General features: G+C 41.2%; 2 protein-coding genes and 1 long non-coding RNA gene across 5 annotated transcripts in view; 2 read left to right on the top strand and 1 right to left on the bottom strand.

Moving 5' to 3' along the window:
- LOC139473568 (uncharacterized) overlaps positions 1-26,929 on the top strand; it is a 481,685-nt gene that overhangs the window by 32,180 nt on the left and 422,576 nt on the right. The gene's annotated exons all lie outside the window — the stretch shown is intronic.
- On the top strand, positions 1,769-7,905 carry LOC139460879 (glutathione peroxidase-like). Of its 2 annotated transcripts, none has more exons than XM_071242364.1 (4): positions 1,769-2,015; positions 5,708-5,840; positions 6,253-6,396; positions 6,975-7,905. In XM_071242364.1, exons 1-4 carry the CDS (start codon positions 1,831-1,833, stop codon positions 7,188-7,190), a joined length of 678 nt encoding a protein of 225 aa, XP_071098465.1. In that variant the 5' UTR covers positions 1,769-1,830; the 3' UTR covers positions 7,191-7,905. The 2 variants fall into 2 exon arrangements, with proteins under 2 accessions (XP_071098465.1, XP_071098458.1); XM_071242357.1 differs by having other exon boundaries at positions 1,874-2,226.
- LOC139473534 (potassium channel subfamily T member 2-like) overlaps positions 21,564-26,929 on the bottom strand; it is a 96,828-nt gene continuing 91,462 nt past the window's right edge. The window contains exon 31 of the mRNA XM_071256157.1: positions 21,564-26,582. Coding sequence (XP_071112258.1) covers positions 26,330-26,582 — 253 coding nt within the window. The 3' untranslated portion in view covers positions 21,564-26,329. The remainder of the gene's footprint in view (positions 26,583-26,929) is intronic.

Here is a 26,929-nt window from a genome sequence, read left to right as displayed (position 1 = left end):
AAGACATACCTAAACAAGTGACGCAAATAGTAGCAGTAACATCAGAAACAGTTCAACGTCTACTTGGAACGTTTGCAGACTACACAGCGTTGTGGGTGGTTCGCTGTTAACGGTGACGATGTCAGACAGCACCACTGATTTCTCAATCTTCAAATGTATCCTCATTTGCAGTCAGGACAAATATTTATTACTGAAGCTCTAAATTCCTTTCCAGACACCAATAAAACTAAAGAGCCACTTGCAAAACAGCGACAAAAGCTGTTACAATAATCATAAATAAAGTGATAAAACCTTTTACATAAACATAACAAATCTCGATCATAATAAGCATCAAATGGAGATGATACCAGATGTTCGTGTAAAGGTGGAAGTATCCTGCCCACATGTGCACCCGTCATAAACACATGCAAAGGCAAATCAATTGTTTACGTTAACGTATGGTACAAGTCAAAATATGGAATTGAATTTGACATCATTGCTGTCACTGGTTGATGTAAGGGACACAACCGCGTCGATATCACAACGTTTATGGCGACCCAAGAAGATCCGGGATAGACTAGGTCTTCAGCAACCCATGCTTGCCGTAAAGGGGTCTATGCTTGTCGTAAGAGGCGACTAATAGGGATCGGTTGGTCAGGCTCGCTGATTTGGTTGATGCATGTCTTCGTATCCAAATTGCTTGGATCGGTGTTCATGATGTCAGTCACTGGATTGTCTGGTCCAGACTCGATTATTTACAGACTGCCGTCATAAAGTTGTAATATTGCTGAGTGCGGTGTTAAACAACAAACAATCAAAACGTTAGTGGCTGGTCTTTTGGTGTTCTGCAATGTGCACGGATATTCCTTTACATCAGTCAGCAATATTCCAAATCAATGACTGTACATAAAGGAAACGTGACCAAGCAAAACATTTGTTGGCAGCGTTTGCAACGACCAACATCGCGATGATACTCCGTCGGCCAGGTATCACATTGCATTAATTCTGTCTTAAGAATGGAAACTGCATGACTATGTACAGAGACACCGTTGTCAATCCCTTAACACTCTAATATTTCCATGTGCCATGTCAGCATCATATGACTAAAGTATCAAGTGAGTCCGCAAGCTGCGTCAAATTGGTCACGTTTAAGTGTCAACCATGGCTTCATTGTTCTTGGTTAGTACATGTATCAATGTAAAAAAGTAAAAAAAAATTAAAACCGTGAAATTTCTTTTTTTCATATTTCAAGTGGTTAACTTTTAAATTCAAAATCATACAATGTAGGTTTTTACCTGATTGTCATATTCCAAACCATCTGCCTCTGATGATTCCAAACATTGTAGATAATGTGTTTGAGATTATATAAAAATCCTTACCCGTTAATTCCTGACAAGGCACAAGATAAACGTACCCTTTTCGCAATCATGAAGTATTTAATCTCTGATCAGCCTTGGATTTTATTTCATCCTCTTTCATATCGGATACTTACTGGTCACTATATAAAGTTTGGATTAAAAAAACTCGTTTTTTATCTTCTTTTATCTTTACAACCGTTCCGATATCTAATTAACCTGAAAACATGTTCCCATGACCTTACTGGGGTGTTGAGATACGTAGTCGAGGTTTTCGTAAACAGTGTTGACCCTTGCAAACAGCTTACGGTGATATGAATCACAATGGCCATAAATCGTGACTTTGGGAATGAAAGAACCAATTTATACCCTGCCATGTGGATCTCATCAGCGTTATCAGCCTCGTCAAGTCGGATATAAGGAACGCGTTATTCAGTGGCATTAGTGAAAAGTCTATAGTCACAGACGGATACTGCGCGAGGCAGTTGCACGTGCAATGCTGTTGCACGTGTTTTGCGCTGCCGTTGTCGTCTGCTGCGGCGGTGCGAGCGCGTATTATATACCGCCACCTGGTGAGAGGAAAGTGTCATGCTATCAGTCAGACGATTCGTCCCAGTCAGTGTACAATTTTACGCTTAATGACCTTCAAACGGGGACGCCAACGAGTCTGTCACAGTTTCGGTAAGTTAAACTCTCGATTTCAAAAATTCCGTAAGAACGTGTTTTGCACTGCCGTTGTCGTCTGCTGCGGCGGTGCGAGCGCATACTATATACCGCCACCTGGTGAGAGAAAAGTGTCATGCTATCAGTCAGACGATTCGTCCCAGTCAGTGTACAATTTTACGCTTAATGACCTTCAAACGGGGACGCCAACGAGTCTGTCACAGTTTCGGTAAGTTAAACTCTCGATTTCAAAGATTCCGTAAATCCTCGCAAATCCGGATGCCGTTAGGCAATACTCTGGATGTCATGAATTGTTTATCTGGTATGCGGATGCCAATATTTCAAAGTCGAATTTATTGTTTCGTCTCTTTTGCGGGCAAAGAGTGACAAATCACTAAAATATTTGTATTAGACGCATGAGCACGCATGACCATGCAATCTGTGAGACAATACCAGTCTAATGTACTCGTACTAGCCATGTACATTGATGCGAGTCAAAGTTTTTAAGATGGATGCCAAGACAAATTAAGTGGCATGCCGGATGCCCAGACTTTGTGGGGGTTGGCATCCTCTTAAATATGATTTAGACGTACAGGGGGTTTCACTAGGACGTGAAGACTTGCTGAAGTGCATTTTATAATGCCATAGAAATATTCAAATTTCTCACCTACGCCATCTCTATATTCCTTCAAAATATTATCTACATCCAAATGTCCATAAGTTTAATATTCTTTTATCTACAACCAACAGAAAGCTGATTATTAATATCGCTAAATATCTGTATCACAGTAAAGAAGAGAGAACACGTATTTTTTCATTGTGACTGTTGCCCTAAATATGCCATACATTTTGTACAAAGGGCCTGTGGCCTGTACTGTACTGAATAAAGAATTCAAAGAAATTAGCTTACAACTAATGTGTCTTGTGGATATTGCGTCTGCACGGAGAGCGGAAGATCGTTGGTTCGATCCCAGGCCGCGTCATACCAAAAGACGTTTATTAAAAGATGGTACTTTTTACATTATCTGGCGCTCGGATATTAATGGGATAAAACAAGAACTGGTCGTCTCGGAGTCGGTATACTTTATCTTTGTGGGATACTAGTATATATGTTTGACGTCCGTGGCATGGATGGATATAGCCATGCCCCTGGACTGCGGACTATCTGCATATAACGTGATAAAAACCAGTCTAGATTTCATTGATCAAAATTGCCAAATCCATATTAAATAAAAATATTAAAAGAGCGAAATTCATGAACGTATGGTATGGACACAGACTTATACTCATGAATGTATGCAAGGCTCCTTGTAGAGATGTGTAAAGGAAACGAAGGGAAAGTTAAATTGTCACCAATGGCAATAATTTGCATGAATCTTAGAAGTTTTAGCGATGCTTGCAGAATAGCGTTTTTGTGATACTTGAATGTGCACGCATGTACATGTATGTATCTATTGTCAAGTCCATCACTGAAAACTGTATTTCATTTTGTTGATCAATGTGACCATACGCTCTTATTACTACCGGTATCCATAAAAGTGACTGATGCGCTTACGAATGGCGCAACAGAGGTCGCGAGCTAGTCTAGATTTCTGCTCTACATCCGGGTACTCACTGGGAAAAAACAATAACAAAGGCAACAACCAGTCCCGGGGAATTGCGTTAGATCAGTGCCCCTTTAACCCAAACTGTTTCCCTCTCATTGTGTTAACAGATCATTGGCCTAAATCGCACATGCATTCAAACTTGCATTGCCGCTATGACAGAGAGCCTATCCGAGTTGGGTTAACTTATCATAAACATATTTTTGTGTAAAATATACTTAGCTCCATTACCCGTACAACCCAGAGTTGGCAGTGAATAATTTTGTTTGTTGTTCAACACCACACTCAGCATTTGTCCAGCTTGATGACGGAGGTCTGAAAATAATCGAGCCAGACAATCCTGTGATTTGCATCATACGCACCGTTCCACGCTATGTTGGAGTACGATGCCTTCAACCAAGACATGCGTTTAACTGATTTTCCATCAATTAATGAGACATTAACACTAACATCTGCTCACAGAAAATATCAGAACAAAACTGCAATTGAAAAAACCTAACATTTTCATATCTTACTTCAATGTGGGAACAACTTGATCCTAACGACAATCGGTACACAGTGCCTGGGGGCCTGACACTATACGTTGTGTCTACCTAGCGGTACTGATGTTCCTGAAGTGTGTCTATCATGTCACGCACAAGTAATGTCATTTATGCTGGGTAATAGTTTATTAGAGTTTGCACGAATCGATTTGTTCCGATTAATTGGCTCCCGGACCAATGGTTATTGAATAGACCTTTGGGACTGGACGTACTATTAAGGTTATCACCGAACTGAGGGGTCCGCGGCAGGATGATGGGTCGTTAGTGCCTCTGTCTGAGCCAATAACATTGGAATTTAGTAGCAACAATGTTATGATTGGGGTGAGTGTGGTTTTACGCCGCTTCCAGGTATATCACAGCAGGGGACACCAGAAATGGCTTTACACATTGTACCCATGTCGGGAATCGAACCCGGGTCTTCGGCGTGACGAGTGAACGCTTTATCACTAGGCTACCCGACCGCCCCTGTTTATGATTTTGTTTTAGTTTGTTAGTCACAATGTTGTGACTGGGGTGCTTAGTCACAATGTTATGATTGGGGTTGTTGGTTAGTCTCAATGTTATGATTGGGGTTGGTTAGTCACAATGTTATGATTGGGGTTGGTAAGTCACAGTGTTATGGCTGGGGTTGGTTAGTCACAATGTTATGATTGGGATTGGTTAGTTTCAATGTTAGGATTGGGGTTGGTTAGTCACAATGTTATGATTCGGGTTGGTAAGTCACAATGTTATGATTGGGGTTGGTTAGTCACAATGTTATGATTCGGGTTGGTAAGTCACAGTAATAGGATTGGGATTGGTTAGCCACAGTGTTATGATTGGGGTTGGTTAGTCACAATGTTATGATTGGGATTGGTTAGTTTCAATGTTAGGATTGGGATTAGTTAGTCACAGTGTTAGGATTGGGGTTGGTTAGTCACAATGTTATGATTGGGGTTGGATAGTCACAGTGTTATGGCTGGGGTTGGTTAGTCACAATTTTATGATTTGGGTTGGTTAGTTTCAATGTTAGAATTCGGGTTGGTTAGTCACAGTGTAAGGATTGGGGTTGGTTAGTCACAGTGTTAGGATTGGGGTTGGTTTGTCACAATGTTATGATTGGGGTTGGTTAGTCACAATGTTATGATTGGGGTTGGTAAGGCTCAGTGTTAGGATTGGGATTGGTTAGCCACAGTGTTATGATTGGGGTTGGTTAGTCACAGTGTTATGGCTGGGGTTGGTTAGTCACAGTGTTATGGCTGGGGTTGGTTAGTCACAATGTTACGATTGGGATGGGTTAGTTTCAATGTTAGGATTGGGGTTGGTTAGTTTCAATGTTATGATTGGGGTTGGTTAGTCACAGTGTTATGATTGGGGTTGGTTAGTCACAATGTTATGATTGGGGTTGGTTAGTCACAATGTTATTATTGGGGTTATTTAGTCTCATTGTTATTGGGGCTGGTAATTCTTAATGTTAGATTGATCTTGAAACATCTCATTTTATTTCCGACAAACACTTGACAAGCTAACGAATGCTACACACGGGCTATATCATGTGTTCATCCATATGTTCCTGTTGTGCCAGAGGCGAGGTGCTGCTGATCGTCAACGTGGCAGGATTCTGAGGGTCAACTCCTCAATATTTGGGACTGAATGCATTACAGAGAGAGTTTCGGGGATTCAGGGTTCTTGGTTTCCCGTGTAATCAGTTTGGGAAGGTAAGCTGAACTCAACAAATAACAAAATCGCAGAACCATAAAAGAATTCCATCATTGCCTTGTTCCTTGATATTGCACACAAACCTAAGCTTGACCAAAAGCCAACAACCGAAATCTGTTTCCTTATAAATGCGCCGCAATACAGTAGACCACGGTTATAACGAACACGGATTTAACGAACTATTTCAATAGTCCCGACTGCAGCTCTATTCTTTATCATATGAATATCACTTATGATGATAAACTCTGTAAAACGAACTTATTAATATTTCCCAAAAGACACAAATGTCATTAATAATCACATGTATGAAACTATGTGCATGATTCTTCTCTGTGTGATATGTTTACATTATCATGACGCCAAATTAATTGCACGACGAGACTTTAAATTTTGGCTGATCTTTTTTTTTAGCAAGAGCCAGGAGCTAACGCCACCGAGATTCTCAACACGTTGAAGTATGTTCGTCCTGGTAAAGGATTTGAGCCGAACTTCAGCATGTTTGAGAAAATCGAAGTAAACGGGGAGAATGAGCATCCTCTGTATACATATCTTAAGGTAGGCTTGATCTTTGACTCGCGTTGCACACGCATGTCAAGGTAGTCTGGATCTTTGACTTTGAATTCGCTGTTTAGAGGTGCGTCTCTTGGGCACGCCAAAAACCTATGATGGTGGGTTCGAATCCCGGTTCGCTCCGATTATGTTTCTAGGGTGGTCAGCACCATAACCCTACTCGTAGGTTCCACCGAATGGTAAACGTCTAGGACCTGCGTCACTTTTGCCTTTCATCCCATATTAAGTTAAGACGCCGTGATATAACTGGAACACTGTTCAAAGCAGAGTTAAACCCATCTCACTCAATCACTCCAACTAGTTTGACAGGAATACAGGAAACAATAATTTCGCCTAATACTTTGAAAAAAAATATTTTGTCTCTCACAATCAACAGGTGGCAGAGTGTGATGAGTGATGATCAGTTTTATCAGTTTTGTTTCATATGATTTTACTACCGCTTCAAACATGCTTTTTAGTCATTTCTGGACAAGTCGAATGTATATTCCTTCTTGTAGGTTACGAATTAGGTTAACTCTATCTCTAGTAATGTCTTTCAATATCCTACCTTGTTTCTGCTGTAGTCATACTGTGTCGCCACCGTCGACGTCTTCTACACGGATAGTCCAGGCATCTACTATCAGCCCTACAGAAATTGGGACGTCCGCTGGAATTTTGAGAAGTTTCTCATCAACAAGAGGGGAAGGATCGTGTCTCGGCATCATTACAAGACTTTGCCGGGAGACCTGACCACCGACATCAGGACACTACTGGAGGAGGGCGTGGACAATGACCACTAGCGACACAGCTGTTCAAGGGCACATCCCCTGTGATGAGAGATGGATATATTCTCCAACACGAACCCGTTTTTGTTCACTATCCCTAAAACAGTGTTCAAATTAATTGTTGAACACTCCCCACCCCTTAATAACCCCACCTATTAACGTGACTTCCTCGCTATTCTAACTCATTTGAAATCAAATATACTGCAACCTTTAATACTCTGGCAACATCGTAGTTAAACAATGATTGTAAGTTACATCCACTTTGTGTGCATGTTTGCCTTTGGATTCCTTCTAATGACCAGGTCAAATTTCCTTAAAGACTTTGAACACGTAAAGGCCTTACTTATAACTATATGACCTTGACCTTACATACCAATATATTAACCTACCATCTATTTTGTAATATACGTCACTGTCACTGAATCAATAGTTCACTGATAAAGCGTATTTCAAGGCAGGGATTCACGATATTACCTTCCTGTACAACTCTAGAGACTAAAAACGCCATGTCTATGGGACATACATTTCAAAGCGTCTATATTCCCAACAATATTCACATAATAAAAGGCTTGATGACGGGAAGATTTGCAACCGGAAATGGATAATCTCCCCTGACCTCCGTTGCACTTGGGCGCTTTTCTGCATTCGAGCGTTCTTGGGCAGTGGTGTCTTTTATTGTGGGACTTAGTGTGGGAGTATGCATGCTAGCCAGAATAAATCATTATTTGTTGTCGCCTGTCTTATTCACTTTTCATATTTAGCATATTTCGTGATATTTCGTGACTCTTGCTCAGAAATTGTTTGATCAAGGTTACATAATTCAAAGCCTCAGTAACACCGAATGTTTTATGGTAGTGAGTGAGTTTGGTTTTACGCCGCTTTTAGCAATATTCCAGCAATATCACGGCGGGGGACACCAGAAATGGGTTTCACACATTGTACCCATGTCAGGAATCGAACCCGGGTCTTCGGTGACGAGCGAACGCTTTAACCACTAGGCTACCCGACCGCCCCGTTTCATGGTAGACATGTGGAGGACATTCGCTATTTTGACTTGTACCTTATGTTTCCGTGTTGCTTTTCAGGTGAATAATTAACTTGCCTGTGCATGTATTTGTGACGTGCCACCGATGGGGTAGGATACGCCCAACGTTTCGCGAACACCTGGTGTTATCATTATTTTATAGTGAGTTATAAATACATGATATATACACACGTGATAAAGTCGGAATTGTATAATCGACTGCTTTAAGCAGAAATGTCTTATGAATATGGAAAGGGCTTTGTGGCTTTTATTTTCATGGGCGGTGGGGTATCTCAGTGATTAAAACGTTGGCTGGTTAAGCCCAGGTTCTATTCCCCACATGGGTACAATGTGTGAAGCCCATTTCTAGTGTCCCCTATATAATACGGTGTAAACCCGACCTAACGCAGTCACGGCTTTCGTCAAATATAGTCGACTACAGGCTTTACATCAATCTTTATCCTGCATCACTGGCAAAGCAGTGACCTGGGCTAAGATGCAGGTGACCATACCTCAGAAATCTGAAGGGGATACGGGTGGCCCAACCGACTAAGGCGCCGCGATTCGCCGTGCAGAGTTGCGTCCCTTAGGCACGCCAGAAACCTATGTTTGTGGGTTCGAATCCCGGTTCGCCCCGATTATGTTTCTAGGTTTGTCATCACCATACCCGTGCTCGTGGGTTTCACCGAAGTGGTAAACGTCTGAGACCTGCATCACTTGGGGCTTTCCTCCCACATTAAGCTGACACGCCGTGATATAACTGGAATAGTGTTCAAAGCGGCGTTAAACAAAACTCCCTCATTCGCTCAGAAATCTGAAAAAGCAACACAATGAAAACCTTTACATGTCGTCTCATTATAAGGCGTTGGACACAATACTCCTTGTCAGTTCATAATATTCTTTCGTCATAGCGAGAATTATGAGATCAGATCTAAGTAGTAGTAATACTGAGTAAATATACGTGTCTGTGACATCGGAAATTGTAGTGGCGCAATGGCAGTTTAGATTGTATATTAATATATACCCTAGTAAATTAAAATAACCTTCATTGTATGGGCTATACACAGTGGAGTCTCGGGTCCTGTGTCTGCCACTGTAGGTTCTGAGCACGGTTACGTTTTCTATTTACGGTTTAATCTTCTCATCAAGGTTGTTTGTTCTATTTATGGTTGAATGTTCTATTTACGGTTGAATCTTCCATTAACGGTTGTATGTTCTATTCATGGTTGTAGGTTCTATTCATGGTTGTATATTCTATTCATGGTAGTATGTTCCATTCGCGATTGTAGGTTCTATTCACGGTTGTATATTCTATTCATGGTGGTATGTTCTATTCGCGATTGTAGGTTCTATTCACGGTTGTATGTTCTATTCACGGTTGAATCTTCTATTCATGGTTGTAGGTTCTATTCATGGTTGTATATTCTATTCATGGTGGTATGTCCTATTCGCGATTGTAGGTTCTATTCACGGTTGTATATTCTATTCATGGTGGTATGTTCTATTCGCGATTGTAGGTTCTATTCAAGGTTGTAGGTTCTATTCGCGATTGTATGTTCTATTCACGGTTGTATGTTCTATTCGCGATTGTATGTTCTATTCACGGTTGTATGTTCTATTCGCGATTGTAGGTTCTATTCATTGTTGTATATTCTATTTGTGGTGGTATGTTCTATTCGCGATTGTATGTTCTATTCACGGTTGTATGTTCTATTCGCGATTGTAGGTTCTATTCACGGTTGTATATTCTATTCATGGTGGTATGTTCTATTCGCGATTGTATGTTCTATTCACGGTTGTATGTTCTATTCACGATAGTATTTTCTGTCCACGATTATATGTTCTATTCAAGTCACGGTTGTATGATCTGTCCACGATTGTATATTCTATTCAGGAGTGGATTTCCTGTCCACGATTGTATCTTTACTTCAAGTCACGATTGTATGTTCTATTCAAGTCACGATTGTATGTTCTATTCAAGTCACGGCTGTATGTTCTATTCAAGTCACGATTGTATGTTCTATTCAAGTCACGGCTGTATGTTCTATTCAAGTCACGGCTGTATGTTCTATTCAAGTCAAGATTGTATGTTCTATTCAAGTCACGATTGTATATTCTATTCAGGAGTGGATTTCCTGTCCACGATTGTATCTTTACTTCAAGTCACGATTGTATGTTCTATTCAAGTCACGATTGTATGTTCTATTCAAGTCACGGCTGTATGTTCTATTCAAGTCACGATTGTATGTTCTATTCAAGTCACGGCTGTATGTTCTATTCAAGTCACGGCTGTATGTTCTATTCAAGTCACGGCTGTATGTTCTATTCAAGTCACGGCTGTATGTTCTATTCAAGTCAAGGCTGTATGTTCTATTCAAGTCACGGCTGTATGTTCTATTCAAGTCACGGCTGAATGTTCTATTCAAGTCACGGCTGTATGTTCTATTCAAGTCACGGCTGTATGTTCTATGAAAGATTGTATGTTCTATCCACGGTTGTATCATCTTCAGTTTGGGAAAGCTGACCAAGAAAGAAGACTCTAAGCTGTCACGTATTGGCTCGCTACTCACGCCTTTTAGTTACGACGTGAAAGTCACTGTAAACTCATCATATAGGCACCCCGTGAGGATTACAGATCAGAATAAATCTCCAGTATCCCATGTTCGTCGTAGTAAAGAGGCTTCTATAAAGATTGGGTAGTCAGGCTTTGTGCCCGAATGAATCGTTGTTCACAATCTCAATCACCAGTTTGTTTGGCCTCGAATCGAATCTACCTCGTCGTGATCTAGCAGGAATACTGCCGACAGCGGCGTTCAACAACAATCACTTTCTCAATTGTTTTTCTCCCTTCACACTTTAACTCTACATTAACAGATACTGACGTCTTAAGTTCATGAAAGCATACCCTCGCCATTCTATTGCAGCTCTGGTATATCTGTGAAATAAACACGGGCAGTCGCTGCATGGAGGAGTATTATTCTCCACAGGAAGGAAGGATCGGAAACAATCTCTGGTTAGAAGGGCCATCAATGCGGAAAATCGATAGACTTATCCAATTCAGAATTTCTGTTTCTTTGCGTGTGTGAAGTGAATTAATTTCTGAGTGTTTAGTTTCCTCTTTCCCTTGATTAATCTGGTGTAAACCAACCAGACGGCAATCACGACAAATCGGAGCTCACTCAACTCGCGGAAGTCTCTGTTGCCTAGGTGCCATTACCGTGTTCACGTTCTCTGTTTGTTCCCAGAAAGTAAACAGTTTTCTTGACAACCTAAATCACCATTTTAATTGCAGTAGATTAACCACAATAATGTCAAGCTATATCGTGTCACCGCAGTCAATTAGCACAATGCCATGTATGGCGATGATGAATAGTTCGGTCAAGTCTTGTAATGTTTCATTTCGAATAAACAACTCAGGGTATATTTCACTTCATAGTTTGGCTGCGTGGGGCTCCGGGGTGGAATATATCCCCCTTGGCTAATGCTTGTCGTAAGAGTCGACCATTGAGGATCGCGTGACTTGACAGCGGGTCATCGTGCACCGAATGAGCGGATCGTTGCTCATTCTTCCAGTCCAGGCTCGATGCCACACAGGCCGCGCCGATATAGCTTGAATATTTCTTCCTGAGTGGTTGAATAACCCTCACCTTCTCATAGCATACGTGAGGGTTTGTGTTCTGATTTCATCCACATCCGGTTTGATAACAATAATAAAAGCGACAAAACCCTGCCCATATTATTAAGAAATCTAAGGATGTATTCATTCTCTTTCATAAGAGTCGATTGTACGATTCCGACCATACGACGAGCTTGTGTTTATGAATCAACATCAACCAGGTGTTCGTAAAAAGGTCAGCATACCCTGCCCCACTGATGGCACCCATCGCAAACACATACAAAGGCAAGTCATTTGTTCACTCGAAAAAATCAAATGTTGCAATACTTCATCAAACAACTTCTGATGAAGAGCTGTATGATGCTCTTTGAAAACCTGGAAGAAAGAGCACGCACGATTGTACCTCAAAAGTTGTGAAATGTAAACAGCAAATGCTGCTCGACAAACGGCTCAACATGTTCACAAACGTCCACGCATCGTTCAAGTTGAGATAAGGAGAAAATGGCGTGGGTAAGGAGGTATCTTAAGGCGGGCAGCCCGTGAGGTGAAAGTGGAGATCATTCCTGACATCTTCACTCTCTGGGAGGTCGGGTGGCCTAATGGTTAAAGCCTTCGCTCATCACGCCGAAGTCCCGACATGGGTACAATGTGTGAAGCCCATTTCTGCTGTCCCCCATCGTGATATTGCTGGAATATTGCTGGAATATTGCTAAAAGCTCTCTTAAATACCGCGCTGGATTAAATCGTAATGTTATAATGCCAGTTCTTTGTGCCAGTGTGCGAGTCTTGTTAGTTTGTTGTTCAGCTGAACTGCCGGGCAAAATAAAGTATACACTTGGAAATTTAATTTGACCTCAAACTTACAAACGTTATCAAAAGGTGACTAGGCTGTAAACAGTCGCCAAAACACTGCAAACTTAAGGTCCAAAACTAAACTATCAAGCACATACACCATAGAAAAAAATATTTCTTGTTTGTTTAATTTTTTACCACCATCAAACATGGGTGTATACTTTCATTTGCCTAGCAGTTTATATCACGCCGGGCTGTAAATAATCGCGTCTGGACCAGGCAAACCAGTGGTTGATACCATGAGAAGCCATGACATACATCGACCACGTCACTAGCCTATGAGCGTGCTGAGCCCAGCTGACAATATCACGTTGTGACAACGTTGTGTTTACGTTGTGGTAACGTTGGGGATATTACATCCATATGACGTTATTCTGTGGACACCCATTTCTGTTGTCACAACGCCATGGCCTAACGTTGTGTTACGTTATATTCACGTCGTCACAACGTTGTATCACAACGTTACCAATCCACAACTTTACCACAACGTTGTGACAACGTCGTGTATCAGCTGGGAGAACTATTCTAACCCGTGTCCGAGTCTCGTCACAATGTTTCTATCTGACATCATCTCAGTGTTTGAGTGAGTGAGTGAGTAAGTAGTGGTTTAGGCCGCGTTTAACTATGTCCAAGCACCATTACAACAGACACGAAACACACATTGGTATATATAATTAAACCTAGGAGGTAAAATGTGATTCATTTAGTTAGCATCCTAATTCTCTTATTGATGTACAGGAGATCAAGTTTGTAACAATAGGTTACACATAGTTGACATAAGGGCACATACGACCACACAGTTAGGCAATTCAGCCTTTGGCCTTGTCACCTGTTCTGTGGATAAAAACAAAAGGAATGTGTCATTTGACCTGATAAACTAAATTGTAGTGCATATGCATAAATATGTTATCACGATTTCTTGCACCACAAACAAGTCATCATTGAAAGTCAGGTTGCGCGTGGATGAGTGAGTGATTTAAGTTTAACGTCACATCGGCAATAAGCGAGAAGATAAGTATTTCATACCAACCTTATGTTTTTTTTTACAAAGTACAGGTATATCACTCTGGGGCAGTTCAGGGTCAGAATAGGCTGTGGGCCATTGCTGCAGTCCCAGTCCGGGACCAAATGGGTCATAGAGGACAGTAAGGGCAGGTGAAGAAGAAGGGCCAGATGGAGCAGATTAAGGGCCAGATGGGGCAGAGAGGACAATAAGTGCAGATGGAGCAGATTAAGGGCCAGATGGGGCAGAGAGGACAATAAGTGCAGATGGAGCAGATTAAGGGCCAGATGGAGTAGATTAAGGGCCAGATGGGGCAGAGAGGACAATAAGTGCAGATGGAGCAGATTAAGGGCCAGATGGGGCAGAGAGGACAATAAGTACAGATGGAGCGGATTAAGGGCCAGATGGGGCAGAGAGGACAATAAGTGCAGATGGAGCGGATTAAGGGCCAGATGGAGCGGATTAAGGGCCAGATGGGGCAGAGAGGACAATAAGTGCAGATGGAGCAGATTAAGGGCCAGATGGGGCAGAGAGGACAATAAGTGCAGATGGAGCAGATTAAGGGCCAGATGGAGCAGATTAAGGGCCAGATGGGGCAGAGAGGACAGTAAGTGCAGATGGAGCAGAAGGGCCAGATGGAGCAGAGGGGTCAGTAAGGGCATATGGAGCAGAAGGGACAGATGGAGCAGATTAAGGGCCAGATCGAGCAGATAAGGGTCCAGATGGGGCAGAGAGGACAGTAAGGGCAGATGGAGCAGATTAAGGGCCAGATGGGGCAGATTAAGGGCCAGATGGAGCAGAGAGGACAGTAAGGGCAGATGGAGCAGAAGGGCCAGATGGAGCAGAGAGGACAGTAAGGGCAGATGGAGCAGATTAAGGGCCAGATGGAGCAGAGAGGACAGTAAGGGCAGATGGAGCAGAAGGGCCAGATGGGGCAGATTAAGGGCCAGATGGGGCAGAGAGGACAGTAAGGGCAGATGGAGCAGAAGGGCCAGATGGAGCAGATTAAGGGCCAGATGGAGCAGATTAAGGGCCGGATGGGGCAGAGAGGACAGTATGGGCAGATGGAGCAGATTAAGGGCCAGATGGAGCAGATTAAGGGCCAGATGGGGCAGAGAGGACAGTAAGTTCAGATGGAGCAGATTAAGGGCCAGATGGGGCAGAGAGGACAGTATGGGCAGATGGAGCAGAAGGGCCAGATGGGGCAGATTAAGGGCCAGATTGGGCAGAGAGGACAGTAAGGGCAGATGGAGCAGAAGGGCAAGATGGAGCAGATTAAGGGCCAGATGGAGCAGATTAAGGGGCAGAGAGGACAGTAAGGGCAGATGGAGCAGAAGAGACAGATGGAGCAGATTAAGGGCCAGATGGGGCAGAGAGGACAGTAAGGGCAGATGGAGCAGATTAAGGGCCAGATGGGGCAGAGAGGACAGTATGGGCAGAGAGGACAGTAAGGGCAGATGAGCAGAAGGGCCAGACGGAGCAGATTAAGGGCCAGATGGAGCAGATTAAGGGGCAGAGAGGACAGTAAGGGCAGATGGAGCAGAAGAGACAGATGGAGCAGATTAAGGGCCAGATGGGGCAGAGAGGACAGTAAGGGCAGATGGAGCAGATTAAGGGCCAGATGGAGCAGAGAGGACAGTAAGGGCAGATGGAGCAGAAGGGCCAGATGGAGCAGATTAAGGGCCAGATGGAGCAGAGAGGACAGTAAGGGCAGATGGAGCAGAAGGGCAAGATGGAGCAGATTAAGGGCCAGATGGAGCAGAGAGGACACTAAGGGCAGATGGAGCAGATTAAGGGCCAGATGGAGCAGATTAAGGGCCAGATGGGGCAGAGAGGACACTAAGGGCAGATGGAGCAGAAGGGCCAGATGGAGTAGATTAAGGGCCAGATGGGGCAGAGAGGACAGTAAGGGCAGATGGAGCAGAAGGGCAAGATGGAGCAGATTAAGGGCCAGATGGAGCAGAGAGGACAGTAAGGGCAGATGGAGCAGAAGGGCCAGATGGAGCAGAGAGGACAGTAAGGGCAGATGGAGCAGATTAAGGGCCAGATGGAGCAGAGAGGACAGTAAGGGCAGATGGAGCAGAAGGGCCAGATGGGGCAGATTAAGGGCCAGATGGGGCAGAGAGGACAGTAAGGGCAGATGGAGCAGAAGGGCCAGATGGAGCAGATTAAGGGCCAGATGGAGCAGATTAAGGGCCGGATGGGGCAGAGAGGACAGTATGGGCAGATGGAGCAGATTAAGGGCCAGATGGAGCAGATTAAGGGCCAGATGGGGCAGAGAGGACAGTAAGTTCAGATGGAGCAGATTAAGGGCCAGATGGGGCAGAGAGGACAGTATGGGCAGATGGAGCAGAAGGGCCAGATGGGGCAGATTAAGGGCCAGATTGGGCAGAGAGGACAGTAAGGGCAGATGGAGCAGAAGGGCAAGATGGAGCAGATTAAGGGCCAGATGGAGCAGATTAAGGGGCAGAGAGGACAGTAAGGGCAGATGGAGCAGAAGAGACAGATGGAGCAGATTAAGGGCCAGATGGGGCAGAGAGGACAGTAAGGGCAGATGGAGCAGATTAAGGGCCAGATGGGGCAGAGAGGACAGTATGGGCAGAGAGGACAGTAAGGGCAGATGAGCAGAAGGGCCAGACGGAGCAGATTAAGGGCCAGATGGAGCAGATTAAGGGGCAGAGAGGACAGTAAGGGCAGATGGAGCAGAAGAGACAGATGGAGCAGATTAAGGGCCAGATGGGGCAGAGAGGACAGTAAGGGCAGATGGAGCAGATTAAGGGCCAGATGGAGCAGAGAGGACAGTAAGGGCAGATGGAGCAGAAGGGCCAGATGGAGCAGATTAAGGGCCAGATGGAGCAGAGAGGACAGTAAGGGCAGATGGAGCAGAAGGGCAAGATGGAGCAGATTAAGGGCCAGATGGAGCAGAGAGGACACTAAGGGCAGATGGAGCAGATTAAGGGCCAGATGGAGCAGATTAAGGGCCAGATGGGGCAGAGAGGACACTAAGGGCAGATGGAGCAGAAGGGCCAGATGGAGTAGATTAAGGGCCAGATGGGGCAGAGAGGACAGTAAGGGCAGATGGAGCAGAAGGGCAAGATGGAGCAGATTAAGGGCCAGATGGAGCAGAGAGGACAGTAAGGGCAGATGGAGCAGAAGGGCAAGATGGAGCAGATTAAGGGCCAGATGGAGCAGAGAGGACACTAAGGGCAGATGGAGCAAATTAAGGGCCAGATGGAGCAGATTAAGGGCCAGATGGGGCAGAGAGGACACTAAGGGCAGATGGAGCAGAAGGGCCAGATGGAGTAGATTAAGGGCCAGATGGGGCAGAGAGGACAGTAAGGGCAGATGGAGCAGAAGGGCCAGATGGAGTAGATTAAGGGCCAGATGGGGCAGAGAGGACAGTAAGGGCAGATGGAGCAGAAGGGCCGGATGGAGCAGATTAAGGGCCAGATGGGGCAGAGAGGACACTAAGGGCAGATGGAGCAGAAGGGCCAGATGGAGCAGATTAAGGGCCAGATGGGGCAGATTAAGGGCCAGATGGAGCAGATTAAGGGCAAGATGGGACAGTAAGGGCAGAAGGGCCAGATGGAGCAGATTAAGGGCCAGATGGAGCAGAGGGGTCAGTAAGTGCAGATGTGTGAGAGAAGGCGGTGACATTCGTGTCCTGTTTTCCAGTGTGTCAGTAGTACAATCGGGGGGACAAAACATCAGGTGTAGGGGTTTCAGTAACCACTCTTTCCACTGATGTAAACATCTCACGACGTTCTGCGTCAACAACGGAGTAAGGGGGTGGTGACCCAACTAGAGTCTCTGACCACGTGACGGCAGGTGTCTGCCAAGAGAAGATCCAGGTTCGACTGACAACATGAGTACAATGTGTGAAGCAAATTTCTGGTGTCCCCTGCAGTGACAATGCTGGAATATTGCTAAAAGCGGTGTAAAACGATACTCACTCACTCGCTCCCTGATAAAACAACTGTATCTGGCGTATGAGTGAGAGAGTTTGGTTTAACGCTGCCTTGAACAGTACTTGATTCAGCCTCATGGGTTTCTGGCGTGCTAAAGACTCTCAAGTCTGCATTGCAGCGCCTGTGATAACTGGGCCACCATGCTCCCCCTGGTCCAGGAACAGCAATTTGTTGACCTTACTGTCTGTACAGTCACATAAACAACTTTGTTTGCTTGTTTCTTGTTTAACGCCGCACTCATCAATATTCCAGCTATACAACAGCGATCTGTAAATAATCGAGTGTGGACCAATCCAGTGATTGACATCATGAGCATTAATCCACACAATTGGGATACGATGACATGCACCAGTCAGCGAGTCTGACCACCCGATCACGTTAGTCACCTCTAACAACTGCATGGATTGCTGAAGACCTATTCTACCCCAGATCTTCACGGGTCAATAAAATACTGAAAACAGACATAATTGTGAATATTTATTGATTTTGTACATTAAAATATTACAAAAATATTTAGAGTTACTTCGATTCTCTGCAACTTTCTGCACAGCATGGAATACAGTCTCATTCAGACAACACAACCATCTCTGACTCCTCCATCAACAATACTTGCCACACATCTTCTGTATAAAGCTAACACATCACCGCCATGATCACATGTGGTAAGAGCACACTATCTTAATTCAAAATAATCATCTTTTCATCATCTGTATCCCATTACCATTATCAAAATGATATCAATCTTCAACACAATGTATTATTTCTTTCAAAAAAATCCCAGGGTGACAAAAGTTTAAAATGGCTTAACAAATCAACATTTAGAATAGTATAATAATTTAACTGATGTTTGTATTATGCAAACGATTAATACAGAATACATAACTACCAAACTTGACCTTATTCTTTCACCTTCCATTCAACTTTATCAGTATCGAAAATTATTAATATTCAGATATGTTCAAATGTGTTTCTAATGAGGAATGTGGACAATGATGTTATAATTTGATATGTAATCAAACAAAATTTCTATCTATTGCTTCATTAGGGCATAAATAAATATAATTAAATGTGTCATGATGCACAATTGCAGTCAAAGAAAATTGCCTTTGGATGTTTGATTAGCTGATGGGTGAGTGATATGACACACTGAGTAATGCATATTAATGAAAAAATCAATTTATGTATAAAGATTACATACAAAATAACATCCATGAATGTTAGGCAAACAAAATACTGAAAAACCCTAAAAATGAGGTTTCATCTCTGTTATCAGGTTATTGAGTGAATGTGGAACTATTGAGTGAGGGCCAGTAGCATCAACTGTTAATGTTTATTAATGTCAAGGACCTGGTTGCTAAATGTTACGTTTTCTGAATAGCAATAATCCAGTATGAATTCATTAATCATAACTGATTTTCACATAAAAAAAATATTGGCATGAAAATAATGGACGATCAGTCAATCATAAATAGCAAAAATAATACTTTACAACATGTGTCAAGAAAATAACAGATGATGGCATTTTAGAAAAACAAAATATTTTGGAATGGTTTATGAAGAATATTACATCTTATCAATTAGTTTTGAATTGTCTATTAATTTTCATTTTGTGACATGATAGATATGCTTATTAAACATTCAGAGAAATACCACATTTATCTGAATTTTTTTATCAATATTTCACACTTAAACATGTTTTTGAAAAGAAAGGAAAAATATTCCCAATTTATCTCAAAGCAAATTTTCACTTGAAACAACATGTGTAACTTCCAATATGTGTGATTCTGTGTGAAAAAATGTGTTTTGGGTTAAAATGATTTTGATTCTTGTATCCCTACATCTGTGAGATATACAACAACAGGAGCATGTATACCTCAATCTGTGAGGTATACAAAAATGGTCCTGTTTCCAACCAACAGGTAAACACAAACAAATCCTTAATTCCATATCATTACTTAAAAAAACAAAATTCTACCAAGCATACGGTATTAATAGCAAATACATTGTTGACAATGAAACCACACACATCAATAATCTTTAAGACAAACATGATCAATTCAGAACAACATTGTGTGGTTTTAACAACAAAAAAACACAAGCAATGTTTGCATGGCAGTAAATCCATTTTGATTAATAGAATCTGACTACGTTTTTGCATGCACCAAGGAGGACAACGAACAAACACTACCAATCCAATAGCTAGGCTACAAATCCCTGATCACATAATGCAAGTATATATGTCTTGTGTTTCATACAAGATCATAACTGATGGCAACGTCTGTGTAAAAAATCATTTACACATTAGAACCATTCTGCATTTTTCGATTCCATGTATCTGTGATATAACATCAGGCCTTTCCTCTCACACTCTTTGATTTCGACATGGTGCTCACCTTAAGAGAGGGACGTCCACTCATCAAGAGACAATTAACAAATATATCCCTGTATAGCTAAAATGAGTCATATTCATCCTCTATCAGATCTGTTTGTGTGTTTGTTGTTTAACGCCGCACTCAGTAATATTCCAGCTATATGACGGCAATCTGTAAATTATCAAGTCTGGACCAGACAATCCAGTGATTGGCATCATGAGCATCGATCCATGCAATTTGGATACGATGACATGCATCATCCAAGTCAGCGAGCTGGACCACCTGATCCCATATTCTATCAGAGATCATAAGTCATTACTTTTAATTTATTTGGGCTAATAAGGAAAATTATTGTTTAATTTGTTTAGTTAGTCTGCTACTTATCGTGAGGTATCATAAATTGATTGATTGTCTGACCAGTGTCTTGAGGAACACCTCTACCATGTGCACCCCTACTATTAAGGTTAAGTAGGTTACAATATATTATAGACTATATATACTACCAAAATATGTTAATACATTTTAACAACTAAATTAATTAATAGAAAAGTACAAAATACAAAGCTCAATGTTTCCAATGCCTTTCAATCAATCAGACACGTATGGTTAGTTTGATATGAGTATTGCTATGTCAGGTTGTGGGGCATCACTCAGACTGACATTTAGTTATAAAGTTATCTTATTGAAATATATATATTTATATAAAATAAAAATAATAAAATCAAAATGGGGCTCAGAACAATCCTTAATTTCGAAATCATTCTAGACTTGAGATGGACTCCTTTTTATTTTTTTCGCTAGAGTCCGGAAGACAGACTATACATCAATGCATGGTGCCTTACCCCAGGACAATATGGTGGGTGGTTCTGAGCACATGACCGTAGGACTATAGGTAATCCTGGGCCATGTTCCATAAAGCGATCATAGAGCTAAGACAATAGTTACTCTTACCGTATTTTCTTGAGTATAGTGCGCACTTTTTTTCCAAAAAACACAGCTGTGTAGAAGGGGGTGCGCATTATACACGAATTATGAGTTTGGATGTTTTTTCCCCCCATGGGTGCGCACTATACTCAAGAAAATACGGTAATTTTATAGAATAGGCTTACGACAATCGTAGCAGGAGGATCCCTATGTGGAAGCGGGACCTAGGCACTCCCAACTCCATGCGTGATTTAAGATCCGACTTGAGAAGGGATCATGGTGATACAATGTCACACCTGGCTGACTGTGTGTCACACACCCTGACATGGTGTTTATGCTTTCACTCCCTAGCCTACAACACCCACTTCCCACTTTAGTATATACACATATACCTCCAGTAAAAAAACAAAACAAACAAAACCCAAAAAATATACCTCCAGTCAAAAAAAAATAAAAATAATTTTTTTTTTACATTTTTTTCTAAAAAGAAATTTAAAACAAAAAATATACCAGTACCTCCAGTTCAAGTCCTTATGCTTATGATGGGAAGATGAGGATCCTGCATTTCCAACCCAACCCCCAAATATATTTCATATATGTCCATTGCTTTACTAACCAGTCAACAACATACTTTCTTTAAAATATATTTCATAAACGTATATTAAGGCAAAAGATACAGTCAAGCTAAATTTTTCAACATTACATTCGACTTATACTCTCGGGTGGAACATCAGATCGACATCAGTCATCATACACAGTGGTGTATGTAAAAATAACATTTGAAAATCATATCAAAATAATCTTATCATCTATTTTTAATCATATTGCATGGCAAACAGGACATTTGATTTTGGGTTGTTTTTTTGTTTAACACTGCACTCAGCAATATTCCAGCTATATGAATGTTGAACCAATAGGTATAAACTATTAAATGATAAGAAAGATTTTAGCACATTCTTCTTATTGAATGTTCTGACTTGAAAGTTAGACCAAAGTTACTAGACAGGCGAGATGGGGGTTTAAGGGGTTTGAAAAATTACTGGCCCACCTAGAAAACTGCTAGCCACGGCAGGCAAACAGTGTTCAAAATAATAAAAATTGCATGGCTGCCAGAGACTTTAGAAACTACAAGCCCTGACGGAACTCTTCAGGCCCTTATCTAAAAAAACAGCTTATTGTGACAAGGACCCATACAACTTTGAAACTACCAGCCCGACAGGAGAACTACCTGCCACGAGTCTATGGGCAGGTGCTTACTTCCAACACTGCAGGCAACTACTTCGAATGCTGGTGAAAACCCAATAAAATAAGCAGTCCTACAGATCCACCCTTGATAACTTGGGTGCTTTATACCTCAAATAAGGTATTTCTCAGCGCAATCAAAGGTGATGTATTACTGACAGAATCTGGAAGAGGTGTATAAACAATAACACTAGTGTAACATAATATATCAGTTAGATGTTCTCAACGTCTTATGGAATAAAACCATGTTGAATATGCGGTATGGCAAGGTTAGCATCTGGTATTATGCAGATGAAAAGTTAAACATTTAATGCATTTCAATATCAATCAGTATCAGATCTTTAACATAGTTTATCCATAATACGGAATGGAATTTAAGAAAACGTGTCATACAGGAATGATATTATTCAGTATATAGACAATAACTGATACAATCTTTGGAACAAAAATATTTGGAATTAATGGTTATCACAGGAAAAATATCAAGCAAAACCATCGTCAAAATCAATAATTTCCTCTTTCCTGAACTAGAAAATGATTCGTCACAACCAAGTGGTCATTACATGACATATAACAGAGATTGTTTGCTTAAAAAATCAGTTTACAGATTAGAGAAGCCCCCCAGAAATAAAAAGTGAAAAAAAATGAAATCTGAAATGCAAATTGAATGGGTAACACTTAAAAATGTGAAAAAATAAAAACAAATACCAACACCAAAAGATCAATGATGTAATCAGACATGTTTTCAGCATCTGATGTTATCTGTTTGTTTATCCAAGAACGAAAGGGAGGTTACTCTTATTCAGCACTCTATAACTCTATTATGCATACATGATTAATCTGCAAGACCAGAAAAACAGCATGACAACATATTCAAGTAACTCTTTGAAGAACACAAATCAAATCTGAACAATCTTTTTCAGATATTCCCACCTACATGGACTTAAAAAATAAATTTGTAACCCAATAAATAACAAAGGTTGGTCCTAAGAAGTAGCTCTCTCAGGAGCCATTGGAAACAGGGGACACAGTTATCTTCACAGTGTACCATGCACACCAAACACTTGTGGTTTGTCAAAAAACATGTACAATAAAGTTCAGTATAGTTACAATAACCAGCACTAGATATTCTACATAACTACAAGAAATGTACATAAAATATTGGTTTGACCACAGATCCCCAAAACAGTTACAATCATATTGAGATTCAGTATCAAATAAATACTGGATGTGAGATTCACGCAGTATCACAAATTATTTCAGTTCAAACTATGAGTGACATTTGCAATGAATTTCAAATGACGAAAATTTGGTTCCGGTTATTAGCAAGTGGATACTGAAACATAATAAAAGCAATTCATTCTTGGTTGTAAGAAAATAACATATAAACATCAAAATATTATAATGAAATAGTTCTGATAAAGTCAAAGAAATTGTTGCTATTGTTACATTCTTCACATGTTGTGATATGGTAATTTATGTGTTTGAAACTAGCACCATGAAATCATTATCATTTGCTGACAAAGCAAACCCATTCTAATTGAGAATTGTGACTTGAGAGTATTTTCTTCATAAACAATCAGATCTATATCCACATGATCAACAAACTGAGATGCTTTTTGTCAGGAAATGACAACAGGCATGTGTAATTTGTTATTTGTGTTTGTGTTTAACCATCTGGTAAGAATGACCTATTGGTCCCTGGATGATTTCATAACTAAGAATAACCATAGCTGTCATTGTGGTTAGGTTTGGAAGAATGATTGACATAGTTTGGAAGACCTATGGCTACTGTTCACCTGCTTCAGAATGATTGACATAGTTTGGAAGACCTATGGCTACTGTTCACCTGCTTCAGAATGATTGACATAGTTTGGAAGACCTATGGCTACTGTTCACCTAGCTGCTTCAGAAGAATGATTGAATGAAGAAACTATTTGGAAGAAGGCTAGAAACTATTCAGTGTATCTATTTTGAGGAATGATTGATGCAGCCATACAGAGGAACCATGGATATGATTCTGTTTATTTTTGTGAAGGAATGATTGATACAAACTACAGGGAGAACTCTGGCAACCATTCGGTACATAATTCTGAAGGAAGCTGGTGAGACTTCTTGCTACCAGTCGGTTAATCATTTGGTGGAAATATTGATGTAATCACAAGGAAGAACCCTGGCTGCAATTCTGTTAATTCTATTTTGGAGGAATGATTGATAATTGGAAGGACATGGTTGCCCTTTTGGCAAAACGATCCATTTACATATTGGGTAGAAACGTGGCTTCATTTCTGAGAAATGATTGACAGAACCATACACAGAAACCACTACTGTTTTGTTTCTTGCTTTGGAGGAATGATTGATGCAACCATTGAGAAGAACCCTGACTACAAATCTGTTTATTAATATAGGTAATGATTTATGCAATTATTGGGAAGAGCTATGGTTACTGATCTGTTCATTGTTTGGGGGAATAATTGATGAAACTATAGGGAGGGACCATGGTTACTGACCTGGGTGCCGTTCAAAACAACCTTAGCGCTACGACAGTCGTAAGTCTATGTTAAGGTATGGGAGTTACAATCACCTTAGTGCTAAGATCCCTTTGTACAACGGCACCATGGTAAATATTTTGGAGAAATGCTGAGTACAAAAAGCATAAGGTAAACCTTTGCAATAAACTCTGCATATTAACATTGTGGTTATCTGACAGTACGTGGAAACTACACCCAGGCAAACAGTAGTCCATCTATCCTGCTGTTCCTCGGGAAACGAAAGGGTAGCGAAATTTTAAAATGACACCCTAAGCTTTGATGAACATAGCAAGCAACATTAGTTTGAGTATTCAAATTATACAAATCACGTATGATTTTTCAAATGTGCACAAAGTCGGCTACACTCATGAGGGCTAGAACACAGAGCATTTGGGATTATACAGGAACCCTTTTCCATCCTGGAGAAAAATCATGAAAATAAGGCATTCGACAAATTCAACCAAATACTTGAACACCAAGTTGGAGCAGGATGACTATGTGGAAATACCACTGAAATAACTTTTTTTAAACATTTCAACTGTTTATGGTCTTATTTTGTTTCAGGCAATTTGAGACATTGATATTTTACTATAATATAAAGGAGACGGCTCTATTCAAATCAGATGCAGGTAATATATGTATGCAAACATCAGCTGTTCCACAATAAGAGCTTTTCCCCCTCTAAATTCAGTGTAAACAGGACGAGCACACCTACCTATACATATCTCATTGCACGTTGGTCCACTCAGGAAATGACACACAATTGATGTTCATTAATGTGATTGTATTGACATGATTAAACTCAGTTGTTTGAGAAGAGGTCAGCTGCTGCATTATTGACAAGAAGGTGATTTGATTCAAGGAATATTTCCATTCTAGATAATAAGGGGATAATTAGAATTGCACTCTGAACACCCAGCTATCTTGTGGGTTTGAACTGATGGTGTGAGTGAGTGAGTGAGTTATTATTTAACGTCACATGGGCAATATTTCAGCCATATTGTGACGAGACTGATGGTGTGAACTTCTATTGTGAGAATCAGTTTCACAAGTTAAATTGTCTTCATCTTTAATCATGATTGTGCAAGCAAATTTCACTTAATTTCATGGTTAAAAAATAGAAGAAACCATTTTACTCACAATCCTAACAAAAAGTTCTCTCTGCTTCTGGAAGAGGTGGCAAATACAAAATGTATGTCCTGATAACATTTCTTTTTGCATTAAGGAACTTTAACCCATGATATAACTAGGAAAAAAATATAGTTAATTTTATATTGCATTTTAAAAAATAAGATTAATATTTTAAATTAACAAAATGTGAAGAATATAATTATGTACTCGTGGTCAAAGGTCATACTATGAAAGTTCAGATATCATATTCAGATCAGCAGGTTCATTTTTCAGTTTGGTATGTTCACAACTGGTTAAGAAGTATGTCCAATCCTTGTACAGAATCTTAGAGATCATCAATTGTTCAATGTAAGGTACGGAGGTATCACCCTCAGCAACATCAGCACCTTGATCGAGATGTTCCGACATGAGGATCAAATAGTTCATGCAGATGTCAACCTAGACAGGTGACAGTTCAGTCTGTTTAGCAACGAAGAGGACAAGGCACATTATCACTCCACTTTAGGCACTTGAGATTCAGATTTTGATCGGAATCGATAATCACTGGGTCGTGATCCATTAGGCTTCGGGTTTTCGGTGTGGGCAGATAGATTCCAGCTAACGCGAGTCTGGGATGTTCGGGTTAGAGTTGGTGTGGGCACAGAGTTGACTGTGAAGTTCAGATGTTTAGCTGAGACATTTCTCTGCGTCTTTGATCGTAGTTTGCTCGGGACGGCCATCATGGTGCTTGGTTGTATCACATAGCTAGAAAATGAGAGTGGGAGATCTTTTAAAGTCAGAAGGCGGGATTTTACGTTACTTTAATCAATTGCTACTTCATTCCAACAAAACTCTATACACCTATACACGGTTGGTGAGAGTGAGTGAGTATGGTTTTACGCCCTTTTAGCAATATTCCAGCAATATCACGTCGGGAAACACCAGAAATGGGCTTCCCACATTGTACCCATGTCTGGAATCGAACCCGGGTCTTCGGCATGACGAGCGAATGCTTTAACCACTAGGCTACCCGACCGCCCCTATATACACGGTTGGGTAGCCTGGTGGTAAAAGTAAGCGCTCATCTCAACAAAAGTCCAGGTTCGATGAAG

Source organism: Haliotis cracherodii, unplaced genomic scaffold (genome assembly GCF_022045235.1).
Source record: "Haliotis cracherodii isolate W230 unplaced genomic scaffold, xgHalCrac1.p SCAF_1, whole genome shotgun sequence".
Classification (NCBI taxonomy): Eukaryota; Metazoa; Mollusca; class Gastropoda; order Lepetellida; family Haliotidae; genus Haliotis; species Haliotis cracherodii.
This window is presented reverse-complemented; position numbering and strand designations above follow the sequence as displayed.